Source organism: Protomyces lactucae-debilis (genome assembly GCF_002105105.1).
Source record: "Protomyces lactucae-debilis strain 12-1054 chromosome Unknown BCR37scaffold_27, whole genome shotgun sequence".
In the NCBI taxonomy this organism is placed as follows: Eukaryota; Fungi; Ascomycota; class Taphrinomycetes; order Taphrinales; family Protomycetaceae; genus Protomyces; species Protomyces lactucae-debilis.
The window spans coordinates 1-14,077 of NW_024468019.1; the positions used below are offsets into that span (position 1 = coordinate 1).

At 50.0% G+C, this 14,077-nt stretch overlaps 6 protein-coding genes and 1 non-coding gene across 7 annotated transcripts; 2 read left to right on the forward strand and 5 right to left on the reverse strand.

The window, feature by feature from the left end:
- Positions 1-3: 3 nt before the first annotated feature.
- BCR37DRAFT_389703 (uncharacterized protein) lies at positions 4-424 on the reverse strand (the record flags this gene model as incomplete). Its single annotated transcript, XM_040870762.1, has 1 exon — positions 4-424. A coding segment is annotated over one exon (421 nt), but the record flags the coding sequence as incomplete, so codon positions are not given.
- A 163-nt stretch (positions 425-587) lies between these two features.
- BCR37DRAFT_384122 (uncharacterized protein) lies at positions 588-1,033 on the forward strand. Its single transcript, XM_040870173.1, has 2 exons — positions 588-732; positions 780-1,033. The coding sequence occupies exons 1-2, from the start codon at positions 678-680 to the stop codon at positions 887-889; spliced, it is 165 nt and encodes a 54-aa protein (XP_040722181.1). The 5' UTR covers positions 588-677; the 3' UTR covers positions 890-1,033.
- Positions 1,034-1,706: 673 nt separating this feature from the next.
- On the reverse strand, positions 1,707-1,778 carry BCR37DRAFT_t46. The gene has a single exon. It is a non-coding gene; the product is annotated as a tRNA-Gly (tRNA).
- A 317-nt stretch (positions 1,779-2,095) lies between these two features.
- On the forward strand, positions 2,096-4,599 carry BCR37DRAFT_403789 (P-loop containing nucleoside triphosphate hydrolase protein; the record flags this gene model as incomplete). Its single annotated transcript, XM_040872034.1, has 2 exons — positions 2,096-2,180; positions 2,228-4,599. The coding sequence occupies 2 exons, from the start codon at positions 2,096-2,098 to the stop codon at positions 4,597-4,599; spliced, it is 2,457 nt and encodes an 818-aa protein (XP_040722182.1).
- A 2,766-nt stretch (positions 4,600-7,365) lies between these two features.
- On the reverse strand, positions 7,366-8,151 carry BCR37DRAFT_352249 (Cullin binding-domain-containing protein; the record flags this gene model as incomplete). The annotated part of the gene is made up of 2 exons (XM_040868115.1): positions 7,366-7,945; positions 8,003-8,151. Coding segments are annotated over 2 exons (729 nt in total), but the record flags the coding sequence as incomplete, so codon positions are not given.
- Positions 8,152-10,579: 2,428 nt separating this feature from the next.
- BCR37DRAFT_193012 (uncharacterized protein) lies at positions 10,580-12,019 on the reverse strand. Its single transcript, XM_040866310.1, has one exon. It carries the CDS (start codon positions 11,794-11,796, stop codon positions 10,912-10,914), a length of 885 nt encoding a protein of 294 aa, XP_040722184.1. The 5' UTR covers positions 11,797-12,019; the 3' UTR covers positions 10,580-10,911.
- BCR37DRAFT_192892 (DNA polymerase alpha subunit B N-terminal-domain-containing protein) lies at positions 12,019-14,077 on the reverse strand. Its single transcript, XM_040866307.1, has one exon. It carries the CDS (start codon positions 14,033-14,035, stop codon positions 12,242-12,244), a length of 1,794 nt encoding a protein of 597 aa, XP_040722185.1. The 5' UTR covers positions 14,036-14,077; the 3' UTR covers positions 12,019-12,241.

Consider the following 14,077-nt stretch of genomic DNA (forward strand, 5'->3'; position numbering starts at 1 on the left):
TACTGCGAGCAATGAATGAACCAATTTCAGGCATAGGCTCAATAGGTAATGAGCGCCAAACCTCCTTATAAGGTACAGGAGGCCCGCCAGGATCTGTCGGATTGACCATCATGCCTTGCTCTAGCTCATTTCCGTGTGGGAGAGGTGTGCAATATCCTTGATCAATGCCTTCGAATCCTCTGGAGTCTAAATCGTGACTCCATGCAAATGTCTGCTCGTCTAGCTGAGTCTTTTGGCCCATGAAGGCCCAATCAAGTTCTCTTTCAGTGCCCGTATGATCAGATGAGACGGCTTTGAAGCGAACATCAATGAAGTGAGCGCCGACACTCAAGACGAGCGTGTCGGTGTCTTCATATGCCTCAGCTGGCGGGAACTGGATTGAGACTCGTATGGAGGCTGACGATGTTCCCACCCTTCCAGACATTCAAGATGATTGCGAGCGTGAGTCTCTTGAACAATTGAGCTGACGCTGCTAGCTTGACTGCATCTTGAGAGGGCTAATTGGACATGTGGTGTTGTGATAGCGGACTGCACAGTTGCTGGTTGCGATCGACGTCCCCGCGCTAGGAAAACTCCCCACACTCAAACGACCAAAAGTCATCGCAACCAGTGTCGAGGAGGTAGTTCAGTCTTGCGCTGAAACAGCTGCAGACATCCTCGGGATCATCCTATAAACAATGGCCCGTTACGGTTTCACTGGCTTCATGACTGTGCTCGTCCCAACTCTAGGCGGTATATGCCATCTCTTGACATCGACACGAAGCTAACTGCTGTTGCAGCCGTGTACTACTTTCGTCCTCAGCCGTATCGGCCGCCGATGCATGAGTCTGTCAACGTACGGCAAGGCAAAACAAAGGACTGGAATGATGGCAAGCAAGCGACGACATAGCGATTTTCGGTCCAGCCTTCTCTGTGAGCAGTCGGAGCACCAGCATGTATTTTAAGGTGTAAGCATGATATATTGATTGCAGATAGTCTATATGAAGAGTAAGTACAGAAGAAAGCTCGGAAATTTGGGTATAAATGATTGCGCACAGAGGCTTTTTAGGGCCTAGCACTGACGTGCAATGTCGTATTGTTCTCTTCATCGCTTTCATTGCTGCTTAATTTCCTTGTGGGTAGCAGGCCGTAACCAGAGTAGTCATCGAGCAGGAGCAAAGCGCAAAAGATAGAACCAGAGTCGCGTGATTTGAACGCGATACAGCCGCCAATTGTTGCAAGAAGCCAGCTGAAAGAGACTCCGATCTACTATCAATTAAATTTCCCGGTTTATCATCACTCAGCCCGTAGGCAGTATGATGTCCCTAAGATGTTTCTTCATAGTCGCTAAGCTGGTCCTGGGGCCTTATTGACTGGTTGGCGACTGTCGATGGCTCTCGTTTCTTTCCTTTGCGCTTGACAAGAGCTCGTAAGTCAAGAGACTAGTCTGACAAGTTCCACATCATGTGGTTCGCATTGACTGGTGTAGACCAAGCTGAAGGAGAAGAAGCTCATGCGACGACACGAATTTCTTAACGGGCAGATAAGTCGCACGCTCAACAAGACAAAACCCACAGGACAGGTATTCGACTGCCTCTCTAGTCAGTCTCTGAGGCTAAGGATCATGTGAGCTCTTTCACTCGTCTAATCTGCTAAAAGAAAGTAAGTGGGCTTCAAAAAGGTCCTAAAAGGCGAATGGCAGAGGTAAGGACAGACGACAAAAAAAATGCGTTGACGGGGAATCGAACCCCGCTCTAGCCCATGGCAAGGGCCAATCATAACCACTAGACCATCAACGCTTTGTGAACCTGAAAATACTAGCTAAAATATATACAGTCAAATTTGGCCTTATGCGCGCAAAATTCCAATTGATCCAACTCACAAAGGACCAGTCCATGCTCTAAAAGTGCATTAGTATCTTGTCATGTTCAGCCGCTCTACAGCGCAAGTTGCGCGTCTGGCACTCATGCGCCGTCCACCCAATCGGCTTTATACGCGCTTACCTTGGCGTCCTGCTGCACCTTTACGCATGCTATCACGTAGTTCACCCAATCGCGCCACAACCCCGACGTCGCTTGTTTTAGTACGATCGCTGAGCTTTTCATCAGTACCGAGAATGGCGCTGGGTTTACTGCGCGTGCCTGCGCTCATTGGTGGGGGTATCACGGCGGCTGTTGTGTATGTTCAGTATAAAGTTGAAGGTACGCCACTCTTGCGTTGTTGATGTGACGTTGATGCTGATGATTAGAGGGTACGCGCTACGGAAAAGATCTATTGAAGCAAGGCGCAGAATATGTCGGTGGGACTTGGGAGTTCGTCAAGACTCGCGTTGAAGGCGCAACGGATTTTGAGCTGCCGGCGTTGGAGATGCCGTCGTGGATGGCCAAGGCGCTACGATTTGAGGAGGCTGCATCAACCAAAGACAAAGCGCAAGGTGAGGGAAGTGGCGGCAATGGTCCGAATCATGATAGCGAAGCAGCTGCAGTCATTGCCGCCGGAACAGCAGCGGCGTACACATCAAGTGATGAAGAACTACCGCGCAAAGCACCGCGTGACGATCAGATGATGGTACTGACGCGCAAGATGATTGAGATTCGCAACTTGCTCAAACAAGTAGATCAGACGGAAGCTCTGACATTACCGAGTATCGTTGTGATTGGATCACAGAGTTCTGGCAAGAGTTCAGTGCTCGAAGCACTGGTCGGACATGAGTTTTTGCCAAAGGGAACGAATATGGTGACACGACGACCCATTGAGTTGACACTTATCAACACGCCTGGTGCATCAGAGTATGGTAGCTTTCCAGCGTTGGGACCAACCAAGATTACAGACTTTTCGCAAATTCAGACCATGCTGACAACCATGAATAAAGCGGTGTCTGATGAAGAATGCGTATCGGATGATCCAATTCAGCTCAACATCTACTCACCGAATGTCCCAGACTTGACGCTGATCGATTTACCCGGCTACATCCAGATCCAATCAAAAGACCAACCAACAGATCTGAAATGGAAGATAGCAGAGCTATGCGACAAGTATATTCAAGAACCCAACCTCATCTTGGCAGTCTGCGCAGCGGATGTTGATTTGGCGAATTCGCCTGCCCTACGAGCAAGTCGAAAGGTAGACCCACTCGGCATTCGCACCCTCGGTGTCGTGACAAAGATGGATCTCGTGACGCCCGATCGTGGCGTTGCAACACTCAAAGATGCCAATTACCCACTGAGTCTCGGATACATTGGTGTTGTTTGTAAAGCCCCACAACCGTCGACTTCCCTGTTTCGTCGAGAATCGGCGTTGGAGGTCATGTCACGCAACGAGCGAGCATTCTTCAGTGCATCAACTGAGTATGCAGACTGTGATGTCGGCACGAGCACACTACGAAGCAAACTCATGAGTGTCCTTGAACGTTCCATGGCGGCCAGTCTACAACGCACCTCTGATGCTATTCGTCAGGAACTCGAAGAAGCTGCCTACCAGTTCAAAGTACAGTACAATGATCGCAGCTTGACGGCAGAGACGTATGTCGCAGAAACGATTGATGCATTCAAGCATGATTTCAAGGCCTTTTCAGCGACGTTTGGTAAATTGCAAGTGCGCAGTATGTTGAAGGCAGAACTAGATCAGCGTGTCTTGGAGCTGGTAGCAGAGCGGTATTGGTCAGATCCAAAGATGATTGCTTGGGCAACACAACCAAACGCTGATGCGCATTGGAGTAGAAAATTGGATGCAACGCAGTCTGCATTGACGAGAATGGGTGTTGGCCGGTTATCGACGACTCTGGTGACATCACGCCTTGCATCAGAGATGGAGAATCTAGCAAATGCCGGATCCTTGCGCAATCATCCATTTGCAAAGGAAATCATCTGTCATGCTGCACGGGATATCATGAATGCACGATATCACGGGACTGCTGAGCAGGTGGAGAATTGCATCAAGCCGTACAAGTTTGAGGTGGATGTGGAGCGTGAGGAATGGCAGGCGAGTCGACAACGTGCGGCGCAGCTGATGGAGGAGGAACTCAAGCTGTGCAGGCGCAGCTATGCGGCATTGTCGAATGCCGTTGGAGCGAGACAACTAGCGCGCGTGATGGAGTATGCGGCCTCGGGAAGAGAGACAAAGGAGAGTATGGGCTACAGTCAAGCACTACTTGAGAAGGGCCGGCAAGCATCGTTCTTGACGGATCGAGAAGCAGTCTTGTTGATGCGAAGCAAGTTTCTGCGGTCGAAAGCGTGTGCGACGACAGAGGGCAAGTATGTCTGTCCAGAGATATTCTTGGATGCTGTTGCACAGAAGCTGACGCAAACGGCGGTGCTGTTCATCAATGTTGAGCTGCTATCGGAGTTCTTTTACCAGTTTCCACGGGAGCTGGATCATCGGTTGATACACAACTTGAGCAGACAGCAGGTGGAGCTGTTTGCAAAGGAAGATCCCAAGATCAAGGCACACATTGAGCTGCAGGAGAAGAAGGAACTGCTGGAGTTGGCATTGACGAAGATGGAGAGTGTGATGCAGATTGAGAAGGACAAGCAGCAGGACGAGCGGAGACAGGGCGATGGGCAGACTGCTGCTGGTGGTACAGGCAGTCCACCCGCCCGGCGTCCCTACTGGAAGTCCTAGCTTGCTTAGCTACTTTTATGAATATGATGAGCGTGTAGATGACTTGAAGCAAAGGACTGCAGCTGGATGACGATTTCTGCCTCGTCGCGTCGCGTCTTTTCCCAAATTTTGATTTTCGAGATTCGCGACTTTTGACAGGAGAGACAACAGGCCAACGACTCATCCGCCTGCTACCTCCATTTCAGCTTGTATAGCCCAGCTAGAACAGGCGCACAGCCATGGCCCAAGCGGTGGTCGAGCTCAAGGTCTTCTATAATCTAGACGATATCAATTGTGTCGCAAAGGGCAGCGGGCCTGTCACTGTATCGCTCCTCGGAGACGGCACAACAGTCGGACGACTCGACCTCCATACGTGCCTCCACGCCGCCATCAAGCGATCGTAAGCCTATCAATCCTCAATGCGCTTGCTAACAATTCAGGCCAGAGCTTGTCAATGATAAACAAGCAGACTACTCTGTCTACACGCTTGATGCGACAGAAGACTCGGGCGAGTTCTTTGAAGGCCAGGGATTGCTGTCATGGACACTAGCAGATGGACAGAAGCAAGGACAAGTCACAGGAAAGCTGCGCACAAACTTGGCTGGTATGCAAGTGATAGAAGTCAAACTACAGCTCAAAAGAGCGCCGGCTACAACGCAATCAGAATTCAAGCATCATATGGCCACTTATGATGCTGTAGCGCGTATGCTGCCAAGCGGATTCGACCACAGTGACTGGAGCGAACTCATGCGTCAAGCGGCGACATTGGTCCATCAACCGCATATCCAGCAACACGCCCAGACGCTCCTCTCCCATCCTGCACAATTTGCTACACACCCGCGCTCAAGCCATTCAATTGATTCTGCGAAAGGGATGCAATCTGTTGGTTCTACTGGTATTGCCTCTCGTGGTAGTAGCGGTGGCAAGGCCAAGGCAACAGGCGTCACAACGCTGCACAAAGTACGTGAACAGAAAGCCCGTGAATTGGCGCGCAGTAGCTCGACAATGCAAAACATGTCTGCTCAGCTCAGCCAAGCTCGCCAGCAGTCCGTCACACAAAAACTACAAGCTCAGCGTATTGCTCAACAAGCCGTCGCTGCACAACGCCAACAACAAGGAATCGCATTGAGCAGGACTCAAAGTGAAGGCGATGCCATGATTCCCGATTTCCCATCACCCCTTCTGCCCACGCCGTCGTCCCCGCCACAGATGCGTACGTTTGCCCCTCCACCACCACTAGCAACGACAGCGTCCACATCCACTGCTACTTCTGTGCGTGGGCAATCCACCGGTACAGAGACAAGTTATGCTTTACCTGAGCTACAACGCTCCAATAGCACCACCAGCCAAAACTCCAACCACAAACGCAAAGCGAGTGCCCGCCTACAAAGTCGTTCACCCAAAATCGCAAAGCATGAACTGAAAGACTCAAAACAAACTGTGGATCCATTCCCAGTCAGCTCCATGGCTGCTGCACAGGTTGCAGCGAGTGGCACAACGACAGCAACACGTGCAGCAGCGGTGGCAGAAGCAACACAATCCATTCGTGATGCGATTGCGGAACGACAGGATGCTGAAATGATGGCTGCATTGAGGGAGGGCCGGACACCCAAGTTCTGTGGGAATTGTGGGGCGATTCAGACGCGTGGTTATTGGCGCAGTGTTGAAGTCAATGCCCAACAAATGACCTTGTGTAATCCATGCGGCGTGTACTTCAAGAACAAGCATGTCATGAGACCCGAAAAGTTGTGGCAACAGCATTCTGCAAGGTTGAAGAAGCAAGAGGAGCAACAACGATTACGAGAGAGGCAGACAGGTGTTTCGAGCGCTGGTGATGTGGGCGATCACACTGAGCCTGTGCATTTCACGCGAACATCGCCAATGAGGGTCGAGACAGATGGCTACAATACACGTTACAGAGCAATCCAATCGTCGCCTGCCCGACTTCCACCACGCTCGCATACACCCACTCAAGCACTGGCCGAACTACCCATTAATACGCCAAGACAGCAGCAACAGCCAAGTCCATCGCCTGCACAGCTCTCGAATGACAATGCTCGCGACTTGGCTGCATTACTCCGTACCCCGCGTCGTCTGGGTTCCAGTGCATCGCAACTTTTATCCTGTGGATCCGCATCTCCCTGGCGAAGCATGTTTACAACATTCACAGAAGACTCACCTTCTCGACAAAAATTTGACAAATTTCTAGAGGAACTAGCCATGCATGATGCGTCAGGAACAGGTACACCAGCCACTACCGCAGCTGCTGCTGCAGCGGCTGCTGCATTGGTTGCAGCGAGTCCAGGTGCACAGGGGATGATTGATTTTCAAGCCATGTTCGGATCACCTTCTCGCAATGGCTTATTGCTGAGCGTAACGGAAGGGTCACCCACGCATGCAGCTGGGATGCAAGCTGGGATGTTCAATTTGGCGAGTTTCATGTCAAGTCCGCCGTCGATGGGGAATTTCACATCTGAGCCATTGATGATGGAGGAGACGTTGACGCCGCAAGATGGAGAGGAGGGACAGCAGCAGAGTACGTCGGAGTCGAATGAGACGGCAAAGAAGAAGAGGAAGGACGTGGAGACGCCCTCGTCCGCGACGGACGGCTTGTTCACCCCGAAACGAGCAACACGACACACAAAGACGCCATCGAGCATCACACGTCGTGCGCTTCGATCAGCAGGATCACTGTCCAATATCGACGCATTCGGTGGACACCTCAATTGAAGCGTAGCGGTATTGTAGCGTATTGGCATGCATTCTTGAAAACCTTTCGTCTTGCGGCTATTGCTTCTGTCCCTTGCAGTGTGCTACAAACTCATCAATCAAGACAGGCCACGCCTCCATCTCATCATAATCGCTCAAATCCGCCTTGACTGACCGACTAAAGTCGTAAATCATATTCCACACATCACGAGACACGCCACGCGTTTTGGACTCGCAAAAGGAACGCCAGGGTGCGTAGAGCGCCCATGTTTGACCGGTGCCTGTGAATAGCACATCCCAAAAGGCAAGGGCTGTCTCTAGGTCAAGCGTGCGCGACGGTGGTGTCAGTGCAAACCCATAAGTAAAGAGGTAAGTGCGCTTGAAGAGTGCTTCATCGTACTGTGCATCGCCATACATCAGCTTTTGTTCCAATGAAGCAGTATACTCTTGCATTCCTTGAAGCTTCGTCACGCCTAGATGCCGCCAGCCATCTAGCCATGGTTTCCGTTTAAATTGCCCTTGTGTCGGTGCACCCAGCACCATGCAGATCGCAAGGACGGGCGCCTTTTCCAAGTCAAGCCCAAGATCAGTCAAATACTGCATCGTCCCGTCAATCTGCATGATGTCGTCATCCTTGGGAGTCTTTACAGCTGCTGCTCTTGAGGGTTTGCGCGGTGAACCGGACGGTGACGCATCGCCTTCCATGTCCATGTACGTGTTGAAGATATCATTGAGTTGCTTTGTTTCAGTCTTGGATGGTTGATTGATTCCTGTGTGTTTGCGCAAGTACGTATCTAGCGCTGACTCGACATTGTAACGCGTAGCCTTGAGGTACTTTTGAGCAGTGGCGTCATTACAGTTGGTCCTGCCGTGTTAGTCTGCTGAATGATCTGCAATAGAGCCAAGTATACAGATCTTTGAACTGCGCTATGAGCGAGCGCTGCGTGCTAGTCAGGGACATGGAGCTCGTCTGGGCCCTGTCGCGTTGGAGTTTTACCTTCGCCTTGGTCTTGGTCTCTGGTCGTCGCGGTCGTTGAAAGGCGCGATCAAATTCAGATGGAATTGAGATCTTCTGTGCAGGAAACCACTCTTTGGGCATCTTCTTTCGACTCCCTTTGGGTTCACAACATGGAACAGATAATGATACGTTCTATTGAGAGGAAATCATTCTGAGCTATCTGGTAGCTTTGAGTCTCTTCATCGCTTGACTTTATACAAGACAGTCCAATATTCTGCAGAGGCTGCTATCTTTGAAGAAGGTACGCTGGAATCGCAATAATGAGGCTTGAGCTTGTATTTGGCTGATTTGGAAGATGTGGAATTTGGTACTAGAACATGCCACTGCCTGAGCTGGAGACGCTGGTCTACTCTTCCGAAGCTACCATTCAACCTCATCGCCCTTAGTACTGTGAGCGATGTGGTGGGCATTGCCTCTTTCGATAAGACTAGTCGGTGAGCAGTCAGCTCAACAGTACACACACAAATGTTGAAAACAATTCCATGGTCAAAAGAAGCTGTTACCTTTCTTGCATCTGCAACGAGATTCGAGTAGAGCCAATCAAATATCATGAAGCGATTGTTTTCCTCATCTTTGCTGAAAGGCTGAAATGTATCGGGACCCGCAATGAAAAGAGTATCTCGGTGCTGTTGAACAGATAGAGTGCAGAAACCTTGACAGACTGCACCTGTTCCTTCTTTCAAGATTTCTCGTGTGTACAGATAAAACGTCGGCGTGATACAGGGTGGTGCAAAGCCTTTGAAGACGAACATGACCCAAAATAGAGAGACTGCACCGGCAAGAGGGCCAAATTGGGACGGTAACCCTGGATAGTATACCTGCTCTTGAAGTGGGACATCGTCCAGATCAATTCCAACGATTTCGGGTTGCGCTCGTGAGGGCCGAAATTCAGTAGGCTAGTCGCGCAGAAAGTATTGGTTTGATGCTGCGATTGGATCGTCTCTCGCTCGTCAGACATCAATGGCCACAATTGGAGAAGGGCTTGAAGGATTTCGCACGTTCTAGCTGCAGACTTATTCCCTGACTGTGAATGGTGTCTTTTTTCAACATGTTCCTAAACAAAAGCACATCTCTTCATCACTCAGGGGCAACCTATTATGGCTACAATTCAAGGGCAAAAAATTCCGTTCCACCAAATTGAGAAGTGATTATAGAAAGTATTGTCTTTCGCACGCTTGGACCGCTATTCGTAAATAATGAGCTAAGTACGTGGTAATGGCGACTTCGACCATTGTGGAGGCTCTACATGATATAAGACGGTCCATATATCCTTAGAGGATGTCAAATTCGATATCAAAATCTTGGTCTGACAGTACTCACGTCGAGGCTTAGGAGCCTTCTTGAACTCACGTGGTGTCAGAGCTTGCCATCCATTGAACTGTAGACGCTTGGATACTCCCAGGAAGCTGCAGTCTAAAGAGATTTTCGAGTAGAAAATGGAGTATGCAGGCTCAGGCATTGATTCTTTTGACAAGATTTGCCGTTGTGCCGTAAGCTGTACGCGACACATGCAAGTTGTCAGTTGAAGGTCGGCAGACGACGCAACGGTATTTGTTTCTACTACTGGATCCCAGTAAAGCCAGTCAAACATACCATGACTATTTTGTCCGCTGACATCTTCTGCGATGAGGACTTGACACGTGTCTGGTCCTGCAGTCAAGAGAGCGTCTCGATGCTGTTGGATCGACAATGTGCAGACTTGTTGGCAAGTTTTGTTTGCTCCCAGGTTCTCCTCTACCTTATGGAGATGATACGTTGGTATTGTGCAAAGACGGTCTGGAGGTTCGCCGTGGTGGCTGATAGGTCTGATAATGATAAGCCACAAGAAGGAGATCATGCCAGACGCGATCGCCACAGCCCAGTAGTGTTCAGTGCCTCGAAAATTCTGCGGACCGCGCATGCGCTGTACTTGTCCTCGAAGCCTAACAAAGCCATTATTCATGACCTAGAAGCGCCGCAGAGCAATCAGGCAAGAGAAGGTGGTCTGAATGTTGGATAGTCTTGGCAACTACAGTTGTCGGGTTTTGTGAATGCGTCCATGCTTCTACAGGCCTAGGGGGGTGACATTTTCCTTCGCGCGTAGGCACATGCAAACGACAATTTTAAAATTTTGAGGGGTAAGCGGGATGTGCTGATACAGCACTGCAGATATGCGGGCCCTGCTTTGCTTCTGGAATTGCCACACGAGGCATAAAGTAGCATTCGTTTGCGACGAATATCGATACAAAGCCTTCTCGATGTCCTTTGCGACCAGTCGACCCAGTACCTCCATAGATCATTGCACACTTGAAGTCGCGCAGACATGACAATGCATGCTTTGAACATCTCGCATGTTTCAGCAAAGTCAACAACTCGTAATCTACGCATGGCATGTTTCGCCGCGTGGTCAAAAGTTGCATCAACGCATGGGGCGCAGTGACGGATGAGGGGGATAGATAGCTTTGAAAGCACATCTCCCCATCACATATCAGGCCTTCAGGGGTAATTTGCTTTGGATACATTCTACAAGCAAGGAGCTCTCTTTCACCAGGTCGAGAATCAAGTTTGGGCAGCATGGCCTTAGGCGCTTTCGACTGTCTTTCTAGAGTGGTGAGCTCCAGTGGCGATCACGACTTTGGCTGTTCTGAGCCAGTGAGAGAATACAAGACGACCCACATGTCCTCAGAAGCTGTGAATTGCGAAGTCGGAGTCTTGGTCTTGCAGTCCTCAAGTTGAGGCTTAGAATCATCTGTAATCGCAATTGGCGTCAGGTCTTGCCATCCCTCGAATAGCAGACGCTTGGATACTCCCTGAAAGCTGCAGTCAAAAGGGAATTCCGAGTAAAAACTGGAAGATGCAGGCTCAGGCATTGATTCCTTGGACAATATCTGTCGTTGTGCCGTAAGCTGTACATGACACATACAAGTTGTCAGCTGGAGGTCGGCAGACAAGTTGACGGTCTCTGTATATGCTATTGGGCCCCAATAAAGCCAATCAAACGTATCATGGTGGTTTTGTCCGCTGACGTTTCCTTTGTTGATGTTGAGGATGAGACACTCGTCTGGTTCTGATGTGAAGAGAGCATCTCGATGCTGCTGGATCGACAATGTGCAGAGTTGTTGGCAAGTTTCGTTTGCTCGTTGGTGCTGTGGCTTATAGAGATGATACGTTGGCATTGTGCAAAGACGACGGTTTCCTTGTTCGGCGGACTCGAAAAAGAAATTCCACACGTAATGAACCACTAGAAGCGCGAACCACGAGCTCGCCACAGCCATGATGTGTTCAGCGCCTCGCAAGTCGTGCGGTCCACACAAGCCCTGTATCTGGACTGGGAGTGGTCCATTGAGTTCAGGGACATAATCCATAAGACTTCGTAACGCCGCAGAGCAAGCAGGCGAAAAAGGTTGATCCGGCCGTGAAATAATATCGACAACTTTGGTGGTCGTTGAATTTGTGGATGCGTCCGTTCTTTTATGTGCGGGTGATATTTTGCTTCGCGCGTGGACCTGCATGTGACTTTTTTGGTTTTCAGGGGAAAGCGGGATTTACTGATACAACACTGGAAATCTAGCACGTTGTGCCCTGCGTCGCTTTTGAGATTGCCACAAAAGGCATGAAGGTTGCATCTATGAGCATCCGCACAAGCAGTGATGATGCTTGTCTGCGGCTAGCTTTTCGCATATGACCATCAGCAGAGGCTGCAACTACTATTGATACAAAGCCCTTCTTGATGTCCTTCGGGAGCAAATGACTCAGAGCCTCAATAGCTTGATGGACGCTTGATCTCGTGCAAATGTGACAATGCATGCTTTCAACATCTCGCATGATACAACATAGATGGTATTGATCAAAATCAGTCAGTCCACGCATGGTATGTTTCGCCACGTTGTAAGTGCATTGATGCATGATCAGGAAAGACAGCTTCACAACTGACAGCTCCAGAGTGAGGGGCTCCCATCAGATTTTGATGATGTCCACACGTGAGCGAGCCCACAGTTCATGCTGCACAAGGTCGTCCAACGGCTCAGGCTTCATAGCATCACTGTACAGATCCGTTTCTTGAGTTGATTTGACTTGCTTTGGCTGAATCGATAGCCTTGCAAATGAGCCTGGGCCAGCACGTCGCGACAAGGTTCCAGGATTGATGACCATGACATTCTCCACAACTTTGGCAAAGCTGGAGAGTTCAGACGGCAAGATGAGTACGTCTGGCACACGATTGCCAAATTCTGCAAGGCCAAGAAATCCGGCGTCCAGTGAGATTTGAGGTGGGAACAAGGGATAGAATCGCCGTTGTTGAATGATGTGAGCGGCTTGACGGGTTATACCATTTCGCTCTGCGGGATTCTTGACTACTTCCGAGGTTGTCATATGTTTAATGATATCCGGGCTTGCAATGCCAAAAGAGACTTCGTCCAGACTGAACAAGGCAGGATTGGGCAATAGTTTTGTACCTTTTGGCAAGCCTGTCATAGAGCGTTGAAGTGCTTCTTGCGGAAAGACTGGATGGCGCGAGTTGATATCCGCAATGTGCGGTACAACCAATAGTCCAGGAAAGTCCTGAATGACAGGAGCAATCAGATCCTTGAAGAGACCGTCAAGGCTACCACCGGGACAATCGAAGTCACCACTTGAAATAAGTGGATGCTGGCGGTCAATGAATGGGCCAAGCAAGATGACTTGATCTGGCTTATCAGCCATAATCACCTCGCGTAGCGCATGGAGTGCTTCGAACTCCAAATTGGCTTGCGTCGTGTATGGGCCACAAGCAATCACAATGCTCATGGTCTCTTTGCGAAATTCTGAAGGCGCTGATGCGGCAGGTGGCAGTGCCACAGGTGTCACCCATTCACTGACCTTGAAGGTGCCAGTGCCGTTGATGCCACGACAAGCAACGAGCTGGCCGGGAAAGAGAGCATAACTCTCAACAGCAGATAGATCGAGCTTCGTGCGTGAACCGATGCCCAACCGTCTTGATGTCTCAAGCATGACTGATGCAGCGTTGAGCCGACCTCCATTCAAGGCATCACACACAATCCGACCGACAACGAGCACATCGGTCTGTTTTTGCTGTGCAGGGTCTCCAAGATGCTCATCGTCCAAGCCAAGCTTCTCCAGCACCAATTCAGCAAACGAATCAATCTGATCATCCAGAATCTCCGACACTTCCGACAATTTCTGGTACATCGGACGGAATGAGTATTTTCGAGGATCGAAGTTGGCCGTCAAACTTGGTGTGGAAGTAGACGGCAAGGGTGCGTCCATGTTTGTTGGATTGAGAGATGTGATAATGACGCCTGCATCTTCGCGGTCGCGAAAGGCAACCGGTGTGCCTAGTTGGTGCGGTGTTTGGTTGGCAGCCAACGGACTACTCGCCAGCGCACTTCCAGTAGGACGAGCGGGTGTAGTGAGACTCGCCCTTTTGAAAGATTCACGCTTGACACGCTTCGATTGTGGTGTGACGTCTCCACCAAGGAAATCTTCATAGCCCGCCAAGCTGGCCTTTTTGTTCGATGCAGGCGTTGCTGCAACAGAAGCTTTGAGACGCGTCTGATTGCTGTTTTCTAGCTGATGTTGAATGTCCTGCTTGAAGAGCGTCGCGTTGTCGAGGTTGAGTTCAGGATTGGTGCCCATCTTGAAGCACCATGCTTCCCATTTGAAGAAGAGTTCTTCTTCTGAAATGGAGTAGACCTTGACAGCAGACTCTAGAAGCGAACGAACATCTATAGCGAGCTCTCCGAAGCGATCCATCTCTATCTACGTGCTTTTCTAACAGCTGTTTGGTTCAAGTCG

Excerpts from the sequence above, each read along its gene's own strand:
- BCR37DRAFT_192892 (XM_040866307.1), bottom strand. The coding sequence starts at position 14,035 with ATGGATCGCTTCGGAGAGCTCGCTATAGATGTTCGTTCGCTTCTAGAG.
- BCR37DRAFT_384122 (XM_040870173.1), top strand. The coding sequence starts at position 678 with ATGGCCCGTTACGGTTTCACTGGCTTCATGACTGTGCTCGTCCCAACT. Across the intron at positions 733-779 it reads GCTCGTCCCAACTCTAGGCG|CCGTGTACTACTTTCGTCCT; the intron begins GTATATGCCATC and ends CTGCTGTTGCAG.
- BCR37DRAFT_193012 (XM_040866310.1), bottom strand. The coding sequence starts at position 11,796 with ATGCAGGTCCACGCGCGAAGCAAAATATCACCCGCACATAAAAGAACG.